The following is a 19,202-nucleotide window of genomic DNA, read 5'->3' as shown; positions in this document are numbered from 1 at the left end:
TGTTTTCACTGTGCTGCTGCCTTCTCTCCTGCAAACAGTATTCTGGGAATTGTGCTCCTGGCAAGGGGAAAGGAAGCCCCATGGGCTTGGAAAACCCACTTCTTGTTTTCTGTATTTCTATAACACTGGAAAATTTGCTTGTTGTGTGACTTCACATCCTATATCACTTGGGTGAACACTTTGCATTTACAAATCACCTAATTTGTAATGATATGTTTTGCTTGTTTACCAAATTTATGTGTGGAATGGGGATAATTCTGCAGTTTTAGTATTTATAAAGCACTTAGAACTATGCTTGGTGCCTAAACAGTGCTTTATAAATAATAACTCACTTAATTTTCATTGTAACTCAGTAGTATATTCTTCTTTTTTCCATTTTAACAATGTGGAAACTGATGTACAGAGAGATTACATAAATTCTCCAAGACTGTGTAGCTAGGGTTTAAACACACAGAATCTGACCAGGGAATTTGTTTTCTTAATCACTCTCACTGCCTTCAGTGCCTGTGGCCTATTGCCTTGTTGTGGTTGACGATCAGCCGACTACACTGAGTTAGAAAGGTGGTTTCACAGATGGAAGATTTATTGTTAATATTTTAAGAATTTAATCTTGGCTGGTATCTTATGAATAAGGCTTTTTATTTTTTTGCTAACTACTCATAGTTAAATAATGTTTGTTTTATAATGTATTTTTCTATAACCAGAATACCTTATGGGAAGTCAAGCATATTCTCTTTGGAAAGGGAAATTATGTCTTTACATTGATTTCTTTCAAATACCTCAGTGAAATAATATAACAAGAATAACATAGCTGTACTGGGTATTTATATACACCAGAGTAATTTACTGAAAAATTCATCTTTTTTGTACATTTTGTTCTGCTTACCTCATCTGTCATACTTTAGCTAATTATAGAACAACTTTGATTTGTGCTTTGGAGAAAATAGCCTTTTAATCCAGATCATGCCCAATGTATGGGAAGCAAGTCTTATCCCAATTAAAGATAAATACGGGTAAGTCAAATTATTTGAATACTGATAACTTGGCTATTTTATGAATAATTAACCATTTCATATCATAAAGGAAGACATTGTCAAGTTGTTATAGTTAAACAAATTTTTATTTTTTCTATGGTAAATTCTATGATATGTTCTAATGACTTGGATTGAAAAATAAGAAAGTTCAGACTGACTAAAAGTGATAGAATCTTCTTTATTGTTACATCCGTAACAACTGGCAAGCAGTGTGTATACCTGATAAATGTTGAAGAATGATTGATTGAGTGATGATTCATGCTCAATGTGGGCACTTCACTCTATTCCAGAGCTTTCTACCTGGATCCAGAAACTCTCTGGTTGCACTTTTGAATCACAAAAGTAGCTTCAAAAACTGCTGATGCCCAGGCCTCCTGCTCCCCCACCCCGCCCACTCAGAGCTGGGTCCTCAGCAATGCTTTAAGTGCTGGGGAATCAAAACTGAGCCCAAACCAGGCAAATTTCTGCCGGTGTCATGGTCACGTTATAATAGAAGAAAACTGATAACATGCGAATCACCCTCAGGGATGACAGGTGGTGTGATAAACTATGGCGCAAAATACAGCATCATGAAGTAGAGATTATAAATGTTAGAGATGCTTCAGTCTTTGAAAAAACTGTTACATTAGACATAACTATCATCTTAATTACTGGTCTGGGAAAAAACCCAGGTGTTCTTTTCACTTTTCCCTCTCCCTCGCCCCGTTTTGTTACTTTCTTTATGCAATGCTGGATTGAGTCCTCATGTGCTTTGTTTTTCCATTTCTGTAGCTTCCAGCCATTAATTTCGATAGTGCCCAAAATAGCATGACAAGGTCTGAGCCCACCATCAAGGTGGGTGGACACAGAGCCCAAGGCCAGTGGCACGAGTCTACAGAAGCTGTTGAACTTGAAAATTTTAGGTAAGAAATCCAGTGTCTCCCTTGCCATCAGCAACCTATTCTCATTAGAACAAAATTTTAGGTTTATCATGGGCTGAAACTTAAAACCTGCTTCAAAATTTGCCGTGGGTTTTCCTAATTTAGTAACTTCAGTTAGTACTTGAATCATTCCCAGAAATTATGTGCAAATAACAGGCTTAATGGTCACAGGTGGAGCTGACCTGGGAGTTGTAGGACACTGTGCTGACATACACTTGGCATTTGCTCAATGAGGAAGTGGTTCCAGGTTGTTGGCCTGGATCGGCCGACTCCCAGCTTTGTCTTAGCATTTGGTCTGTTTGCTTCTTTGCAGGTAATGGGAAGGCATAAAGGAAGTTGATGCTGTGAGCAGATGTGATGGTTAAAGACAGTCTTTGTCAAAACAATGGCGTTTTTCAGTTGCAGGGAGATCACCTCACCTTTAACACTGAAAGCCTCAGCCCATGTTTGTTTCCCTGCAGACCTCCTGGAATTACACATCCTTTGGATCACTCCCCTGCCAGGAGCTGATTCTTCTAGTTTGATAGTGGCTTAGGTCACATGGCACTAAGTGCCATGTAAATAATGAGTGCTGTGAAATATCAGTATGAATATTCTAGAGGTGTCATGCATTTATTTGGGCTACATGTATTTTCCCTATCATATCACAATGAATTTTAATAGTCCAGAAAAGTCACATGACATTAAAGGGGTTTATATTGTTATTTTACTTTATTAATTTTTTTGAGAAAGAGAGAGAGAGAACATGCTCCCATCTGCTAATTCACTTCCCAAATGCCCATATTGGGTGGAGACTGGGAACACTGTCAAGGTCTCCCACACGTATGACAAGAACTCAATTACTTTAGTAATACTGTTGCTTCGTAGGGTCTGCCTTAGCAGAAAGCTTGAATTGGGAGCTGGAGCTGGATAATTGAACCCAGGCATTCCAATGTGAAAAGAGGGTATCCTAATTGGTATCTTAACTGCTAGGCCAAATGCTCACTCACCAGGGATACATATTTTTATTTATTTATTTATTTATTGACAGGCAGAGTTAGACAGTGAGAGAGAGAGACATAGAGAAAGGTCTTGCTTCCGTTGGTTCACCCCCAAAATAGCCATTATGGCTGGCGTGCTGTGCCGATCCGAAGCCAGGAGCCAGCTGCTTCCTCCTGGTCTCCCATGTGGGTGCAGGGCCCAAGCACTTGGACCATCCTCCACTGCCTTCCCAGGTCACAGCAGAGAGCTGGGCTGGAAGAGGAGCAACCGGGACAGAATCCGGCGCCCCAACCAGGACTAGAACCCAGGGTGCCGGTGCCACAGGCGGAGGATTAGCCTAGTGAGCTGCGGCGCCGGCCCAGGGATACATATTTTTAAAATATATTTTCAAAGAGGAATACAAAATACTTTCAAAATTCTTACATATTTTAGTTTCCTGTGATAAAAAACCGGTTACAACCCTCACCTGGCTAGAGTGGGAACGTGCCATTCAGTGGCACCTGTAAGACTGCAATGAACCCTACAGATGGCAGCATAAAGTGTGTGGGGGAGCTGCATTTGGTGCACACTGCTCAGGGCCCCTGCGTCCCATATTGTAGTGCCTTGTTGTCATTGCAGCAGCTCTGCTTCTGATCTAGCGTTTCTGCCAATGTGCATCCTGGGAGGCAGTGAAAGATGGCTTGAGGACTGGGGTCTCTGCCACTCACATGGAAGACCTGGACCCCTGGCTTCAGCCTGGCCCGGATCTGCTGTTACGAGTATCTGGGGAGTGAGCAAGCGGGTGGAAGATCACTCTCCATCTTCCTCTGCCTCTTTGCCTTTCAAATAAAAATGAAAATAAGTTAATGAAAACAAATGGCAACACAAGAACTTGCCTTTGAAGTAGTATAGTCATCATCTACCTGTCTCCTATCTACCTGCCTATCTATCTATTATTTGATCTACTTCTTAAAATTATTCTATTTTAATATACACAAAATATTATATCATATACAGGCTGAATATCCCTTATCTGAAATGCTTGGAACCAGAAAAGTCTTTCATATTTTGGAGATTTTCAGATTTTGGAATGTTAGTATAGACTGACAATTGACTATCCCTCATCCAAAAATAGAACATCTGAAATCTTCCAAAATCTGGCACTCAAAAATTTCAGAATTTGAAGTGTTCAAATTTTTAGATTCAGGGTGCTCAAATTATATTCTGTAACAATGAGACCTTTTGTATATTGTCTTTTATCCTCTCCTTTTTTTAGAGCCTTTGTAAACCAAATTCTCTTGTTTTATTTATTTATTTGAGAGACAGAAAGAGACAGACAGAGGGAGGGAGAGAGATCCCATCAGCTGGTTTACTACTTAAATATGTACAAAGGCCTGGGCTAGGTTGGCTCGAATATGGGAACCAAGAGCTCAATCCAAGTCTCCCACATGGGTGATAGGAATCCAATCACTTGAGCCATCACCACTGTTTTTCAAAGTCTGTATTAGCAGAAAGCTGGAGTCAGGAGCTAGAAGTGGATATTGAGCCCAGGCCTTGCGAAGTGAAATGCGGGCATCTCAACTGGGCTTCTTAACCACGAGGCCAAATGCTCATCTTCCTCCTTTTTAACCCATTTGGAGTGTTGTAGTATCAGCAAGAAGCTGAGAGTAGAACAAAACTTTAATACACACACACAACATAGTCAACAGCAACAGTCAATCAACATGCCTGAAGGAATGCAGACTGTGTCTACGAAATTCATATTACTTCCAAGGAAATATATGTGCTAACCCCTGGTGTTGATACCTAGAGCAGCCAGTGGGATCAAGACTGGGTGGAAAAGGAAAGGAATTTTTCTCTGCCTATTGCCTAGCTGTCCAGATAATGTGCCCCTGTCGTTCCCTCTCTCCTTATACCCCTTTCTTCTTTCCAACAATTTTAACAGTTAACTGTATATGGGGAATAATTTAACTGATCTGGCAAAATGACATACATATGCTTGACTATAACATTATGAATGTCATACTTGAATTTCTAGTTCCTCATTTAACAGTCGATACTTGCCTTTGGTAATATGAGAAACCCTAATATTCCTTCAATATTTGAATAAAGATGATTTTTATCTACACTGGTAACTTTGAAGCAGCCTAAACAATTTTTACTACAAAATATTTTTCTGCTTGTTTCACCTCAGTATAAACTACAAGAATGAGAGAAATTTCAGCAAACATCCCCAGCACAAACTATTTCAGGAAATCTTCACAGCATTGGTGAAAAATAGACTCATTTGCAGGTAAGGTCGTCGCTGAAAAGACAACAGATGTTCACACAAGAATGACATAGTTTGTATATTTTGTATACAAAATGTGACTTGAAGCAGTTTACAAGGTTGTATACCATGTAATTACAGAATAAAATAGAACAAAGGTAGTTTAGGAGGTGAATGAGTAGGCCTTGCATTGCATCTGTCACTCTGGTTAGGTACTGCAGTTTATGATAGATGAAGTAAAATGAGTAAACATTCAGTTACATTGTCTTATTTTGAGTTTGTATACTCAAGGAGGGGTTTACTGTGTGGGTTCTTATGAAAGAGACTTTGGCCAACCCCAAGGACACCATTCTTATGGTACACCGTTCTCATTTTGTAGTAGATACAATGATTGATTAAATGGGCTGCCCTGTCCTTGGCCTCGAAGAAAGGAAGGATGAGTGTGTAACATCCAGTCACAGCCTCATTAGGAAGTTTCTTCTGAGGACAGATCAGATATTCCCAGTTTTGCTCTGTGGCCTGTCCTAGCACAGGTGTATGTGGAGCTGTAACACTGATCTTTGGGATAGGATCCATTCTTACTGCTTATTTAAGCACTGGGCAGTAACTGCCAAATAGATTAGTTTAAGATGGTATAGGATGGGACTGTAGCCGTCATGCTGTTGTGCTTGGTTTAAGCAGGAGATTATTAGATTTACCTGGATGACACAAGAAGCCTAAGATCTTCACTAGGGTTATGAACTTGAGGTTACTGCTCACCTTTTGACCGCACACTATAAGGTTGTTGAACCATTACTGCACACCATCAAGAATCTGAAGTTGTCCTTGATTGTTTTCTTCTTGAGCTTTAACCAGGTAGAATAATATGAGTAGCAAAATAATTCTGCACAAAATGGTATTAGGAATAAATGTTCTTTATTAAAAAAAAAACAACTAACATGGTCATTTGTAGGTCAGTACTTTGGGAAAGTGTTAGATGCAGAAACTGTTAGGAAAACAGTCAGGCAAGGGTTGACATCAACCAACTGAAAAATATCTTAACAATGCTAAAGTCAAGATATCTCTTTTCAGGTTCTTAGTGATTAATGAGGTATCTTGTAACGTGAGCAGTCCCTGGAAATCTTCAAACCAGGAAGAGATAATTGTAGATCTCTGTGCTTTCACAGTAGGAGAAGGAATTCAGGAATGTTGAACATCAAGAGCATCCTTTTATGTCATCCTTTGTCTGTTGACAGATTGCTATGCTCAGTTCTGTTCTAAAAACAGGGTTGGTATAAAGGATGGCTTAAGTATAAAGGTCTTACATTGTCCCTCACCCCATATAACCTTAGTAAGATGACTAAGACCCCATTTCTTCTCATTCCCCTTTAATTTTAAATTCACGGAAGAATTACATCTCAAGACCGTTTCTACTATGGCCTCTTGTCCCTTCTCTTTGGAACATCAGATTTAGTGTTGAGTGGAAACTTGGATTCAATTTAATAGGCAAGTTCGTGAGCACCTACTATGTATAAGGAAGGGAGGAAGCAAAAGATAGAGGAAGGAAGAGGAGGTAAAATGCAAAGATAATTGGGACATGCAGTCCCCTTCTTCTTGGGGATTCAAAGTCTACTTTTGTCAGCAAAACAGCTACCCATCATTCTAACACAAGGGGAAACATAGTAAATATATATTGTATTTAGATGACTAAAGACTGCACGGGATTAGGAAGTGGGAACATTGATCTTTGGTCCAATCCTGGTTGTAGACAAGATTGGGCATATTCAAGGCGTATGTTATAGCACTCAATTTTACCCTAAAAATAGGATTTCTGGGGAATTTAATTTCATCTGTGAAGTGTGATCCCCTCCACCTCCTCTCTCAATTTCTGCCCCATTAATGTGATGCTGTTGCTCTTCTATCTCACTCTCCTCATCTGCAATCTTCCCCAAAGCTTGTAGATACCTCCTGTCTGTCTTCTTTGCCTGAGAGTGACCTGTGATCACTGTCCCATTCTCAGAAATGGAATTGCCCCGTGGAGTCTGGAATTAGATAGTACTTGTTAATCCAGAGTCAGGTAAGGTAACACTGCAAATACCTCAAGGTAAATCTCAAAGGTCAAGGGAAAACATCCACTCTGAACCTGAGATTACTCCTAGTTACACAATATTCACTTATTTGGATAGAAATAAATTTTGGTCCTCCAGTCTTTCTTTTTTCCATAACTTTATTTGTCTATAGTAGCTTCTGATATTAGAAAATAAATTCACTCCTTTCCCATCTCACTGGCTCTGACAGGGAAGTATAAAGGTACTTGGTATCCAAGACCAGGTTGTTAGGAGATTGAGTAGAAAAGTGAGTTGTCACTATGCTGAATATAGCTGAGCATTTATAAAATTGACCTCTACTGAAATTTCTCTTGTGGTGTGTTTGCTCCTCTGGGCTCCCACTTTTTTGGGTCATACCTTACTGATACAAAGATTCTATGATACAGTACAATTTACTCATGAAATGAATTTGCAAATCTGGTTGAAGATATGAGATTTCATGAAGTTATCAAAAGTGATGATGCTGTACAGGTAGGATCTGACAATTGAGGCTTTGTCAGAATTAGGGAAGTTAGCAGCTGAATAACAGAGTGTCAGTCAGGAGGCTGACAAGATGAGACTTTAAGAGTATGCTTTGAATAACAAAGATAAGAAATTACTGGGAAAAAATTATGAATCCTAAAATATTCACAAAAATGCACCTCTTCATCCTGCAAAAATCAAAAGTGAATTAAAGGAGGTTGAATAATGCTATGTTTCTTTTTAAAAGAAAAAAATTGCCAAAAGTGTCAGCAGAATTTATTCTTTGTTTTAGTTTCTAGGGAAGTGTAAAATTTTACATTTGCAATTGTAAAATGTAAGATAAAATACATCTTAGTTTCATAATTAAAGGTAATATTTTCTTTTCCCCCATCTTTAATATGACATTTGGTATTATTTTAAAGTGGATTTGGTTATCTGGCCTTTTTCTGGTGCTGTTGTCCTAGAACACCCAGGATCTCTCTCTTCTGTTGCCTTTGCCTATAAATTTTGTAGAGGTGAGCAAGTCCTTGCTACTTTCTTTTTAGTTAGAGACCCATCTGATCCATTTAGTGTGACCTTATTTGCCCAAAAACTCATTCATTTTTCTGAAAAGGAAAAAATTACTATCCTTACTGTGTCCAATTTCCTGAAATATCTGCTACACATTTGAAATATTTTGGAAATGAGTTATTAGGAAGACTAGATGAGGAATGTGTTTACACTATGTATAAGAGGGGACTCCTTGAACTAGAGAGCAACATCTGGCCAAGCCATCACAGTCTTCTTCAAAATTGCTACAAAAAGTGCTCTGGGAACTTTCTAGAAACTTTGAACCAAGACGACTGGTATGGTTATCAGACTGCCAATGTCCCTGTCCACTCCTGACCATGATGGAAGTGGCTGTTTTCCTTTTGAGCTCCACCTGGTCCTCAGTGCTGACTGTCCAGACACCATCACAGAGGGAGGTGAGATGGGAAGACCAGAGTTAGGATGTGGGAAGGAAGTCTTTGGTGTTTTGAACCAATTCTTGAGAATCATGAAGCTTACGGAGAGATGCTTTTCAGTGATTTCATCTCATCAGAGAGGCCAGCAGTTACCTTTGAAGGTTTCCTAGGAAAGGAGAGGCCTAGTCCCCCTGGTAAAGTCTGTTAGATAGTGCAGAACCTCCCTAAAGGGAGAGCCTCCAGTCATTACCGTAAACTAGATGCAGATGAAGTTTTAGTAAGGCCCCCAAAGTCTCAGGGTTGTATTTGTGTGCCTAAGCATCTTCTATTGGCCAGTTCCCCAGTGGTTCACAAAAGTTCTTTGAGATCTTGTTGCTTCTCAGCCTCTTCTCTTGATCTTGTCCACTGCATCTCCTCAGCTCTTTGAGGTCACAATGAAATACATTTCCCTTTTATCACAAGGCCCATCTCTGTGGTGCACTTCTTCTTTCCTCTCCCCTCCTAAAACCCCTGAGCTATTTTATTCCTCTGGTATACCGTGAGCTCCTGGACAACACATCCTGGATTTTTTATCCTCGCCTCAAGTCATTGATATTGGTTTTATTGGAGAACATTGAGTCTGAGGTTTTTCATTTAGAATTTTTTGTATTAAATTATTTGTAAAACGTGAAAAATTTGGAAAAATATAAAAAATAAAAAATTGTCCTTCACATTGCCTTTAGAAATAGCTATGTTAACCTTAACTATATTCCCTTCTAATATTTTTAACTTCTATGCTTTTACTTTATTTGATGGACTTATGCAAATATGAAAATGTATTCTGCTATAAAGTGGAATTTTTCAAACGTTTTTAGTTACGTGTTTGTTTATTTGAATAAGATAGTGGTAGGGGTGTAGAGAGAGAGAACTCTCATTTTCTGGTTTACTCACCAAATGCCCACGGCAGCCAGAATTGAGCTGACCAAAGCCAGGACCCAAGAACTCAATCTGGGTCTCCCATGTGGGTGGCAGGGACCCAAATACTTGAGCTATCATATGCTGCCTCTCAGGGTGCACACTAGCAGAAAGTTGAAATAAGGAGTGGATTCTGAACCTGTACATTGGCATTCCGATATGAGATGCAGGAGTCTCAAGAGTTTTTTTTTTTTTTTTTTTTTTGACAGGCAGAGTGGACAGTGAGAGAGAGAGACAGAGAGAGAAAGGTCTTCCTTTGCCGCTGGTTCACCCTCCAATGGCCGCCGCTGCAGCCGGCGCACCGCGCTGATCCTGGCAGGAGCCAGGAGCCAGGTGCTTTTCCTGGTCTCCCATGGGGTGCAGGGCCCAAGCACCTGGGCCATCCTCCACTGCACTCCCTGGCCATAGCAGAGAGCTGGCCTGGAAGAGGGGCAACCGGGACAGAATCCGGCGCCCCAACCGGGACTAGAACCCGGTGTGCCGGCGCCGCAAGGTGGAGGATTAGCCTATTGAGCCACGGCGCCGGCTCTTTTTTTTTTTTTTTTAACTTCTACACCAAACACCTGTTGCCTAGAGTTGAATTTTCAAAAGAGTTAGATCATTGATTGAGCATCTTTTAGGACTGGGTATTTTTTGTCTCTCTTTTACTCTCAATTTCACAACTTTGAATGAAGGAAATAAGTTGCAAGAACCTAGGAACTCAATCCTCAAGTAAATGATGATTCCTCTACTTCTGATCACCTTGCTTTGAGTGAATATTTGGTATGTTTTTTATTTCTCATGAGGTATTATTTAGGATTTATTCCACACTGAAAAATGCACACAAAACACACACACACACACACACACACACACATACACTTGTGCAAAAAAAAAATCATGAAATTGTAGAAGTGGAATTGTCTCTGAAGAAAATCTAGTTCAGTTTCACCTGATTGATATAGGAGCTAAAGCACTGAAGTATAAGGTACTGAGGTCAAATCTTGACTGGTTCTCTTTTCTTCTAATATTTTCTAATTTCTTGCTTCTTTACTGATCAGATTAAGATTTTTTTTTTTTTTTTTTTTTTTTTTTGGACAGGCAGAGTGGACAGTGAGAGAGAGAGACAGAGAGAGAAAGGTCTTCCTTTGCCGCTGGTTCACCCTCCAATGGCCGCCGCTGCAGCCGGCGCACCGCGCTGATCCTGGCAGGAGCCAGGAGCCAGGTGCTTTTTCCTGGTCTCCCATGGGGTGCAGGGCCCAAGCACCTGGGCCATCCTCCACTGCACTCCCGGGCCATAGCAGAGAGCTGGCCTGGAAGAGGGGCAACCGGGACAGAATCCGGCGCCCCAACCGGGACTAGAACCCGGTGTGCCGGCGCCGCAAGGTGGAGGATTAGCCTATTGAGCCACGGCGCCGGCCAGATTAAGATTTGTTTTCAGTTTTGTCCAGAGAAAAGTATTACTTTAGCTTTCAAATTCTCTCCTTACTGATACTGGTTACTGCTTTGTGGAAACTTATTCAACTGATGTCTAATAGGCATGAAATTCAGACATTTTTACCTTCCCAGGAAATAGCAGATTGGTCTTGGGCCACAAATATCCACCAGAACCAGTTTTAAACCTGACCATGTTGATAAATGACAGTTTCTCATCAGTGCACAAACCTTTGAGAACCAGAGAATAAGTGATGGTAATATTTCAGGAACCACATTTTTATAGCTAAAAATCAACCAGTCCTAGTACTCCTGTGAAAGCCCACCCATCCCTGGACTCCCCTAGCAGCTTTTCCTGCAGAGACTGGAGCTTGTAGGTACACTGTTCTTTGCTGTAAATTCATCTTCTGTTTCCCAGACTCTTCTTTCTTTGGGTATCTCAAAATTAATATGTCTACATTAGGACTTGTGATTTATTTATTTATTTATTTATTTATTTAAAGGTAGAGTTACAAAGAGAGAGGGAGACACAGAGAGAGATCTTCTACTCGCTGATTCACTCCCCAAATGCTACAATAGCTAGGGATGGGGCAGGCTGAAGCCAGGAGCAGATTTTCCCACCTTGGTTGCAGGACCCCAAGCACTTGGGCCATCTTCTGCTGCCTTCCCAGGCACATTAGCAGGGAGCTGGGTAGGTAGAGGAGCAGCTGGGACACGAATCAGAGCCCATATGGGATGCCGGTATCACGAGTGGCAGCTTAACCCACTGCACTACAATGCCAGTCCTGGGACTTGTGAGTTTTTAATTCATCCCTTTGCCAAAATCTTAGCTTTAGAATTTTTTATGTACATGTCTCTGTCAAACTGCCACCATTTCTTACTTGGACCATTGCAGTAGACTCACTCAGCTCTCTACTTTCTTTCTTCTTCTTCTTTTTTTTTTAAAGATTTATTTATTTATTATTTGAAAGGCAGAGTTACAGAGAGGCAGAGAGAGAGAGAGAGAGAGCAAGAGAGAGGTCTTCTAACACCAAATGGCTGCAACCTCCAGAGCTAGGCAGATATGAAGCCAGGAGCCAGGAGCTTCCAGATTTCCCATGTGGGTACAGGGGCCCAAGGACTTGGGTCATCTTCCACCGCTTTCCCAGGCCATTCAGCTCCCTGCTTTCAATGCTTGGCTCTCTACACTCTTCTCAACACAACATGCAGAAGGATCCTTTCAAAATCTCAGTCATATCATGACAATACTCGGTTTAAAGCCTTCCAGTGGCTTCTCGAAGTGAAAAACCAAAGGCTCTATTTGTATTTACAAGTGTTATTTGTATTCTACTAGTGCCTGAATGCTGTAGCTCCTGCTCTCTTTCTGACTTCAGCATCTTTCATTCTTTTTCTTGCCCTGCTCTAGCCCCACTGGCTTCCTCACTACTCTTTGCACACACCTGGGACTCCTAACTTGGGGATGATGTGCTTAACTATTCTGCTGCTGTGACCATGACATCCATATGGCTCATTCCCTCAATAAAGTCAGATGCTTCCACCTTGCGGCGCCGGCACACCGGGTTCTAGTCCCGGTTGGGGCGCCGGATTCTGTCCCGGTTGCCCCTCTTCCAGGCCAGCTCTCTGCTATGGCCAGGGAGTGCAGTGGAGGATGGCCCAGGTGCTTGGGCCCTGCACCCCATGGGAGACCAGGAAAAGCACCTGGCTCCTGGCTCCTGCCAGGATCAGCGCGGTGCGCCGGCTGCAGCGGCGGCCATTGGAGGGTGAACCAACGGCAAAGGAAGACCTTTCTCTCCCTGTCTCTCTCTCTCACTGTCCACTCTGCCTGTCAAAAAAAAAAAAAAAAAAAAAAATAAAGTCAGATGCTAATCTTTTTTAAAGGTTTATTTTTATTTATTTTGAAAGATGGTGGGGGTGGAGGGAGAGATCTTCCATCCACCAGTTCACACCTCAAATGGCTGCAATAGCTGGAACTGAGCCAGGCTGAAGCCAAGAACCAGGAACTCCATTCTGGTCTCCCATGGTTGTGGCAGAGACCCAAGTACTTGAGCCATCATCTGCTGCTTCCCAGGTGTCCATTAGCAGTGAGCTGGATTGGAAGAAGTGGGACTTGAACCCAGGCACTCTGATATTTGATGTGGGCATTTCAAACAGCAGCTTAACTCACTGCACCACAATGCCCACCCCTCAGATGCTAATCTTATCAAAGAATCCTTCTCTCACTCTCCCGAAATAGCACCATGGAACTGGTTAAAACCTTAACCTTTGTTCTTCGCTGATTCCCAACTGGTGTCCATTTTTATTTTGTGTGCTTATTAGTGTGCTTTTCCTTTGGAATATGAACTCTATTGTCTTCTCCCTTTAGAACATGAGTTGTGACATGCTTTCTTCCTCAGCTGTCCTCCTGGGCTTCTGATAATGCTTGGCTAATAGCAGGTGGTGAGTAAATATTTAAAAGTGTTCTGAAGTTTCATCAATTACATAAAAAAAGACCTTGAAGAAGATCCTTTCTACTAAATATCCTTCTGAATTTAGGGGCTATCCTGATTGCATGGGTAGACTTTCAGTTGGGTGACATTCCATACAAGGTTTAGTGGAGGACACAGAGGAAAAAGAAGGACCAACTTGAAAGGGAGAAACACACCATATGATTCCTTAAATAATAATTTATGATGAATTTCGCCACATAGTCTTGTTTCTTCTAAATTTTTCTTTATTTAAATTTTTATTTTTATTTATTTGAAAGGGAGACAGAGATCTTCCATCTGCTGATTCACTTCCCAAATGCCTCCTATAGTCAGAGGTGGGTCAGGTGAATCCAGAATTCCGGAACTCAGTCTGTGTCTCCCACACGGGTGACAGGGACTCAAGTGCTTGAGCCATCACTGCTGCCTCCCAGTCAGTACTTAAACTCAAGTACTCCTATATAGGATGCAGGCACGCCAGGCAGTGTCCTAACCACTGCACCCAATGTCCAACCCTTTCAAGTTTTGCATCCATATTTCTACGTGAATTTTACTTTCTCAACTATCAAAACAAAATTTTGACACTGCCTTATGAATCTGATGGTTGAAACAGGCTTGAATTCCTGTACTTTTAAACATTGAGTCAAAGGTAGCACGTCCTTTTTTGTTTGTTTGTTTGTTTGTTTGTTTTTTGCATTACTACAACATGAAAAGAGTTGCTTATTGGAAGTGAGAGGGAGAGAGGCATGCTGCACAGGGGTGATCGCTGCTGCCGTTTGAGTGCATGGATCCAGTTCATCCCTCCCAGACCACGTGGGGCTCTCACTAATTGCGGTAGCCACAGTTCCCTAAGGTGATCTGCCAGCCTTGTGACTGGTTCTCTCATGGAGCTCTCGTGTCACGTACTGCATTCTTGTGCTGTGCACGAAGTTGAAACTCCACCTGCCCTTTCTCTTTCCACATACCATGTCACTAGTGCTGTTGCCCCTTCTCTTTTCTACTGACAGCAGAATGGCAAGTGGTCCTGGACAAAGGCTGGGGGAGCTGATCCCACTGCTATGTGTCAATAGTGCAGTGAGGGCACTGGCATGCGTTCAGTCACTGGAGGGGATAAACATTTGCCTGCTCAGGCATTTGCTTCTATGAGGCTGCTGTGTTGAGACATACCCTCTGGGGAAACCCTCTCTTTGCAGATAGACAAGTTTTTCAGGGCTGTGTCAAAGGACCCCCACTCCACTCTCTGCAGTGCTCCTATCCCTGTTACACGTTTTTGAAGAGTCTGTTTCTCTCCAGTCATACCCTTGTGTAGGACCCAGGCAGAAGGGGAGGGTTGGAGGGAGCACTGGACTGGGAGTCAGGCACCCAGCTCTGTTTCTTATGTGCAGCCCGAGACCAGACACTGAGTTCCTTTGGCTGCAATTTCTGTGTCAGTAGAATGAAGACAGCCTTTTTGGTCTAGCTCTGTAATTCCCAGTAATTCTCTGGTTGCATTAAGTTGTGTTCTTCCTAGCTCCCTAGCCCTTGGCAGACAGATGTGTGTATCATCTTACAGCACACTCATTTCCCCTTGAACACCACAGCTCCATCCCATGCACCATGTCCTTGCTGGAGGTTACGGGCTGGGAGCCAAGGAGGGACCAACTGTGTCTTCAGAGGTCAGCACCCTGAGTGGAGAAGCCAGAGGACTCAGACACCAAGAATTCTATTTACATTTATGACGGTGCAGCCAGAATCACGTAGAAATATTAATAGCTTTGGGCTTCAGTCCCAAAAATCACAAAACAAAACCAAAAATGCCATTTGCTTGGAATAGAACTTGCAACTCCGAGACTTTTCTAGAAATCTCCATTTATTTACATTCTTTTGATAGTAAAAAAGAAGTTCATTTTGGAATTTTTCTTTTCTTTTTGGGGTATATGTATATATGTTTGTATAGGAAACAGGAAAACAAAACTTTTTATTTTACTATGAAAACACTTTGGAAAGGTCATGACTGTATATAGCTCACAGGAAAAGTACCAAGTGAACACATATCTGTAGGGTGATTCATCTCTCAGAATGTTCTGTGACTTTTCCTCTTAAAGAGTGAGAAGTAATCGGCGTTCAGCCTCATTGGGTTGCCAGCAGTATTGCAGCTTGCTCCTATTTCTGTCAGTTATTTGGGATTTGCATCTTTGCCTTACTGTTTGGGCGACATGCTATCTTTAACCTACCCCAGCACCTGAAAGGGGAACTTTTCCTCACTATGTGCCCTCTCCCCATTTATAAGGATTAAACTTAGAATAACCAGATTTTTATAAGTGTTCACATAAATTATTGTTTTTAAAGTTAAATTATAGATACTTATTTGAAAGGTAGAGAGATGGATAACTAGGTAGGATGAGAGAGAGAGAGAGGATAAGGAGATATCTTTCATCTGCTGGTTCACTCCTCAAATGCCTGCAATAACCAGGACTGGGCCAGGCTGAAGCCAGGAGTCAAGAACTCCATCCGGGTCTTCCATATGGGTGGCAGGGGCTCAAGTACCTAAGCCATCACCTGCTGCCCCGAAGGGTGTACATTGGCAAGAAGCTGGGTTGGAAGCATAGGCAGGTCTCTATACCAGGCATTCCCATATGGAATGTGGGTTACCCAAGTGGCAGCTTAAACTGCTGAACTACAGTACCCACTCAGTTGGTTGTTTTTAATTCAAAATATACTTCATATTTGCCATGTTTTTCTCAATGTAGGGTATGTACCATATGGAGTCAGGATGAACCACAGGATGGTTACCAGCCTTGAGTAATCCTGGTTGCTTGGCAACTCTGGGGTTGATTGAAGTCTACCTTTAGTTTTAGAAGCACCTGGATTTCCCCCTCCTCCCCACTACGTGACAAAGTGCCTGAGTTTGAGACCCAGCCCTATTAATTCTGGCTTCCTGCTAATGAACAATCTGGAAGGCAAAGGTGATAGTTCAAGTATCCGGGTACCTGTCCCCACAGGAGACTGAAACTGAGTTCTAGGTTCATGGTTTTGGCCTGGTCCAGCCCTGGCAGTTGTGGGCATTTGGAAAGCAAACCGGAGATTGGGAGATTTCTCTCTCTCTCTCTTTCTTTTTTTTAATCTCTCTGCCTTTCAAATGAATAATAACTAAAAGCCAATAATAAAAATAATTATGCACTCAAGTAGATCTCTCTTGAGAGCATGTTCCTCATCATTCATTTGCATCTACCATGTTCATCTCAGGGTTTGAATCTGGAGAAACTGATCCAAGGAAGGATTGTGCTTCCAGAGCTGCTCGGCACAGAGCCCTGGGGATGCAGAGAACTTCCAGGGCACCATGGGCTCTTTTAAATTCCCAAGGGAAACACAGACTTAGCACCAACTTCTCATGGTAGTTAACAGTTTCAGCATCAGGTAGCTCTACCTTCCTTGAGGTGATGGCATATCTTTCTGAAGCTAGGTTCCCAGTGGTTGCTATGACAAAAGCAAACACCCTGTGAAAATCAAGGGGAAGAAGAAACAGGAAAGGTGGTATGCACTCTGATTCCTAGGTTCAAGAAGTTAGTGAGCATTACAGGTATACACACTGCATAAATAAGGCATTGTGTTATTTTAGAAATAAAAGTCTTCTTCTTTTGATGTATATATGTTCCTTTTCAAGTGGACACTAAGTTGTTAGGGGATAATTCATTATTAAGTTGGATCTAACTAATTATTGGAATTTAGAGCTATTTCTTTTGGTTTAGGGTGTTATGAAATATTGGTTAGGGTGCCATGAGCTAAGTAAGTTTTGGGTTCCTGTTTATTAGTGGTGAAGATGGTTTATATGTGTTTCAAATTAAAATGGGTCAAGTTTTCAAGTACCAAATAGTTCCCATTGCAAATAAACCTTGAAATAAACTAAGTGTGCAATCATTTATGTGTTCTCCATTCTCTTTCCATTATCTTGCATTATTTATGAACTGTTCCACTAGGCTTTTAAACATGAACACATTCTCTTCTATTTTCTTCTTTCAGAGAGTGGGTTAACCGAGCCCCGTCAATTCATTTTTTGAGAGTGTTAATCTGTCTGAGGCTACTAATGAGGGATCCATGTTATCAGGTTGGTTGACAATTTTTTTTTTACTTATTATGAAGATGAAATAAAATATTGGTGGGCTCTTCTTTGAAGTAGACTATGTTAATTTTTTTCCTATCACAGCTAAATAGCTTCAAATTCAGAAAGTATCTCACATGCCATTTAAAAACATTTGAAAGGAGTTATTTAATGGGGACAACACAGTCTTTACATTTCTACAGGAAAGCCTATGGGATTAAGTGGATTGAACTTTTGGTGTATATTTTCATTGTTACCTGGAGTTCTAAACTAACAGTTCAAAGAAGTGTCAGTGGGCCACACCATCAAGGATGTTCTAAGTCAATGTCAGCAGTGACAAGTGGGGGCTTCTTCCCATGGCAGCCAGTAGGGAAGTCAGGGCCTGCAGCTTTAGTAGCTGCTCCAGACTCTAACTCCTTCCCAATTTGCAGTCCAAGACTGAGAGCTGAGAAGGGGCCTCCCACTTGTCTCTGAAGAGGAACTTGAGGTCAAGAATCTTTTCCTTTTCTCACTAGTTAGTTGAATATGCTGCCTATAGATCCATGCCTCTTGTAATATGCTTGTTGATTCCCCCTGGGATCTTGTAAATGCAGGTTCTGCTTCTGAATCTTGTAAACCTGGGTCCAGGACTGCTGAGGGGTTGCTGATGCCACTGGTCAACAGCCCACACTCTGAGTAGCGAGGACTTAGTGCTTCAGCTCTGAGACTCTGAAGGAAAGTTCACCTTGCCCAAGGGAATTATTCCTTCTAGCCCCGGTTGGTGGACAGATTGCTGATTGCATAAAGCAGCCATCCTTAAGCTTTCTTACACATCGGAAATACCTGAAGTACTTAAAGATTATTGAAAGCCTTGCCCTTATAGTTTCTGATTCTGTAGGTTTGAGATCAAGACTAAAAAACCACACATATTTATCAAGTTCCCAGGTGACGCTGATGCTGCCAGTTGGGGACCACAGTTTGAGAACCATTCCCTCAAAGCCTGAGGATTGCTTACTGATCATTGTTTCTGCTGACTGATATTAAATATCCAAGAAGTGCCCTTACTTTTCATGTATGTTTCTGTAGTTTTCACAATTTTTTTTTAATCCTGGAAAGCATCTAATTTTCTGCTCTGTCCGCATAAATTACTAGGAAGTTTTGATGTATTCTGATCTTTTATTTTGGATTCAATTTTATTGATGAATTCTCATTCAAGTCAGAATGTTCGTTATCCCAGTTACTACCTGTTCCCCTGTTGGCACTTGGAAGTGTTTTGGTACCAACCAGCTTCAGAGGCTGCTCTGGTGTGCGTCTTCTGGGATTCATGTCTGTCTCCCTCTAAACTGTATTTTAAACTGACCTTGTACCATTATAGTGGAGCTAACTACAACTTTTTGAAAGTGTGAAGCAGGGCAGCCTCCAAATGGCTGTCTGTCCTGAGAGCTTGCAGTTTTCTGTGTTTAGAGGATAGAAAATTCCCCATATCTAACCACACAGAGCTGTGTAGGCCTTGTAAATATGAGCTGCCTCTTGCTTCTGTATCACAGGGTGGGCCGTTTGTTTCTGAGGTCTGTCCTCAGCATGTGCCCACTGTTCCTACTTCATTGTGCGTGGTGCCCTTATTAATTCTCCAATGTGTC

The 19,202-nt window shown here is 41.6% G+C and overlaps 1 protein-coding gene across 9 annotated transcripts in view; it reads left to right on the top strand.

Annotated features, from left to right (window-relative positions):
• NEK10 (NIMA related kinase 10) overlaps positions 1-19,202 on the top strand; it is a 376,418-nt gene that overhangs the window by 28,067 nt on the left and 329,149 nt on the right. For 8 of the 9 annotated variants that reach the window (XM_008266081.4, XM_008266080.4, XM_008266079.4 and 5 more), the window contains exons 4-6: positions 1,806-1,936; positions 5,109-5,207; positions 17,505-17,589. In XM_008266081.4, the coding sequence (XP_008264303.2) occupies positions 1,806-1,936; positions 5,109-5,207; positions 17,505-17,589 (315 nt within the window). Of the gene's footprint in view, positions 1-905; positions 1,014-1,805; positions 1,937-5,108; positions 5,208-17,504; positions 17,590-19,202 lie in introns of all 9 variants that reach the window. The other variant, XM_008266082.4, reaches the window with a different exon arrangement.

The sequence above is a fragment of the Oryctolagus cuniculus genome, chromosome 4 (assembly GCF_964237555.1).
Source record: "Oryctolagus cuniculus chromosome 4, mOryCun1.1, whole genome shotgun sequence".
NCBI lineage: Eukaryota > Metazoa > Chordata > Mammalia > Lagomorpha > Leporidae > Oryctolagus > Oryctolagus cuniculus.
This window is presented reverse-complemented; position numbering and strand designations above follow the sequence as displayed.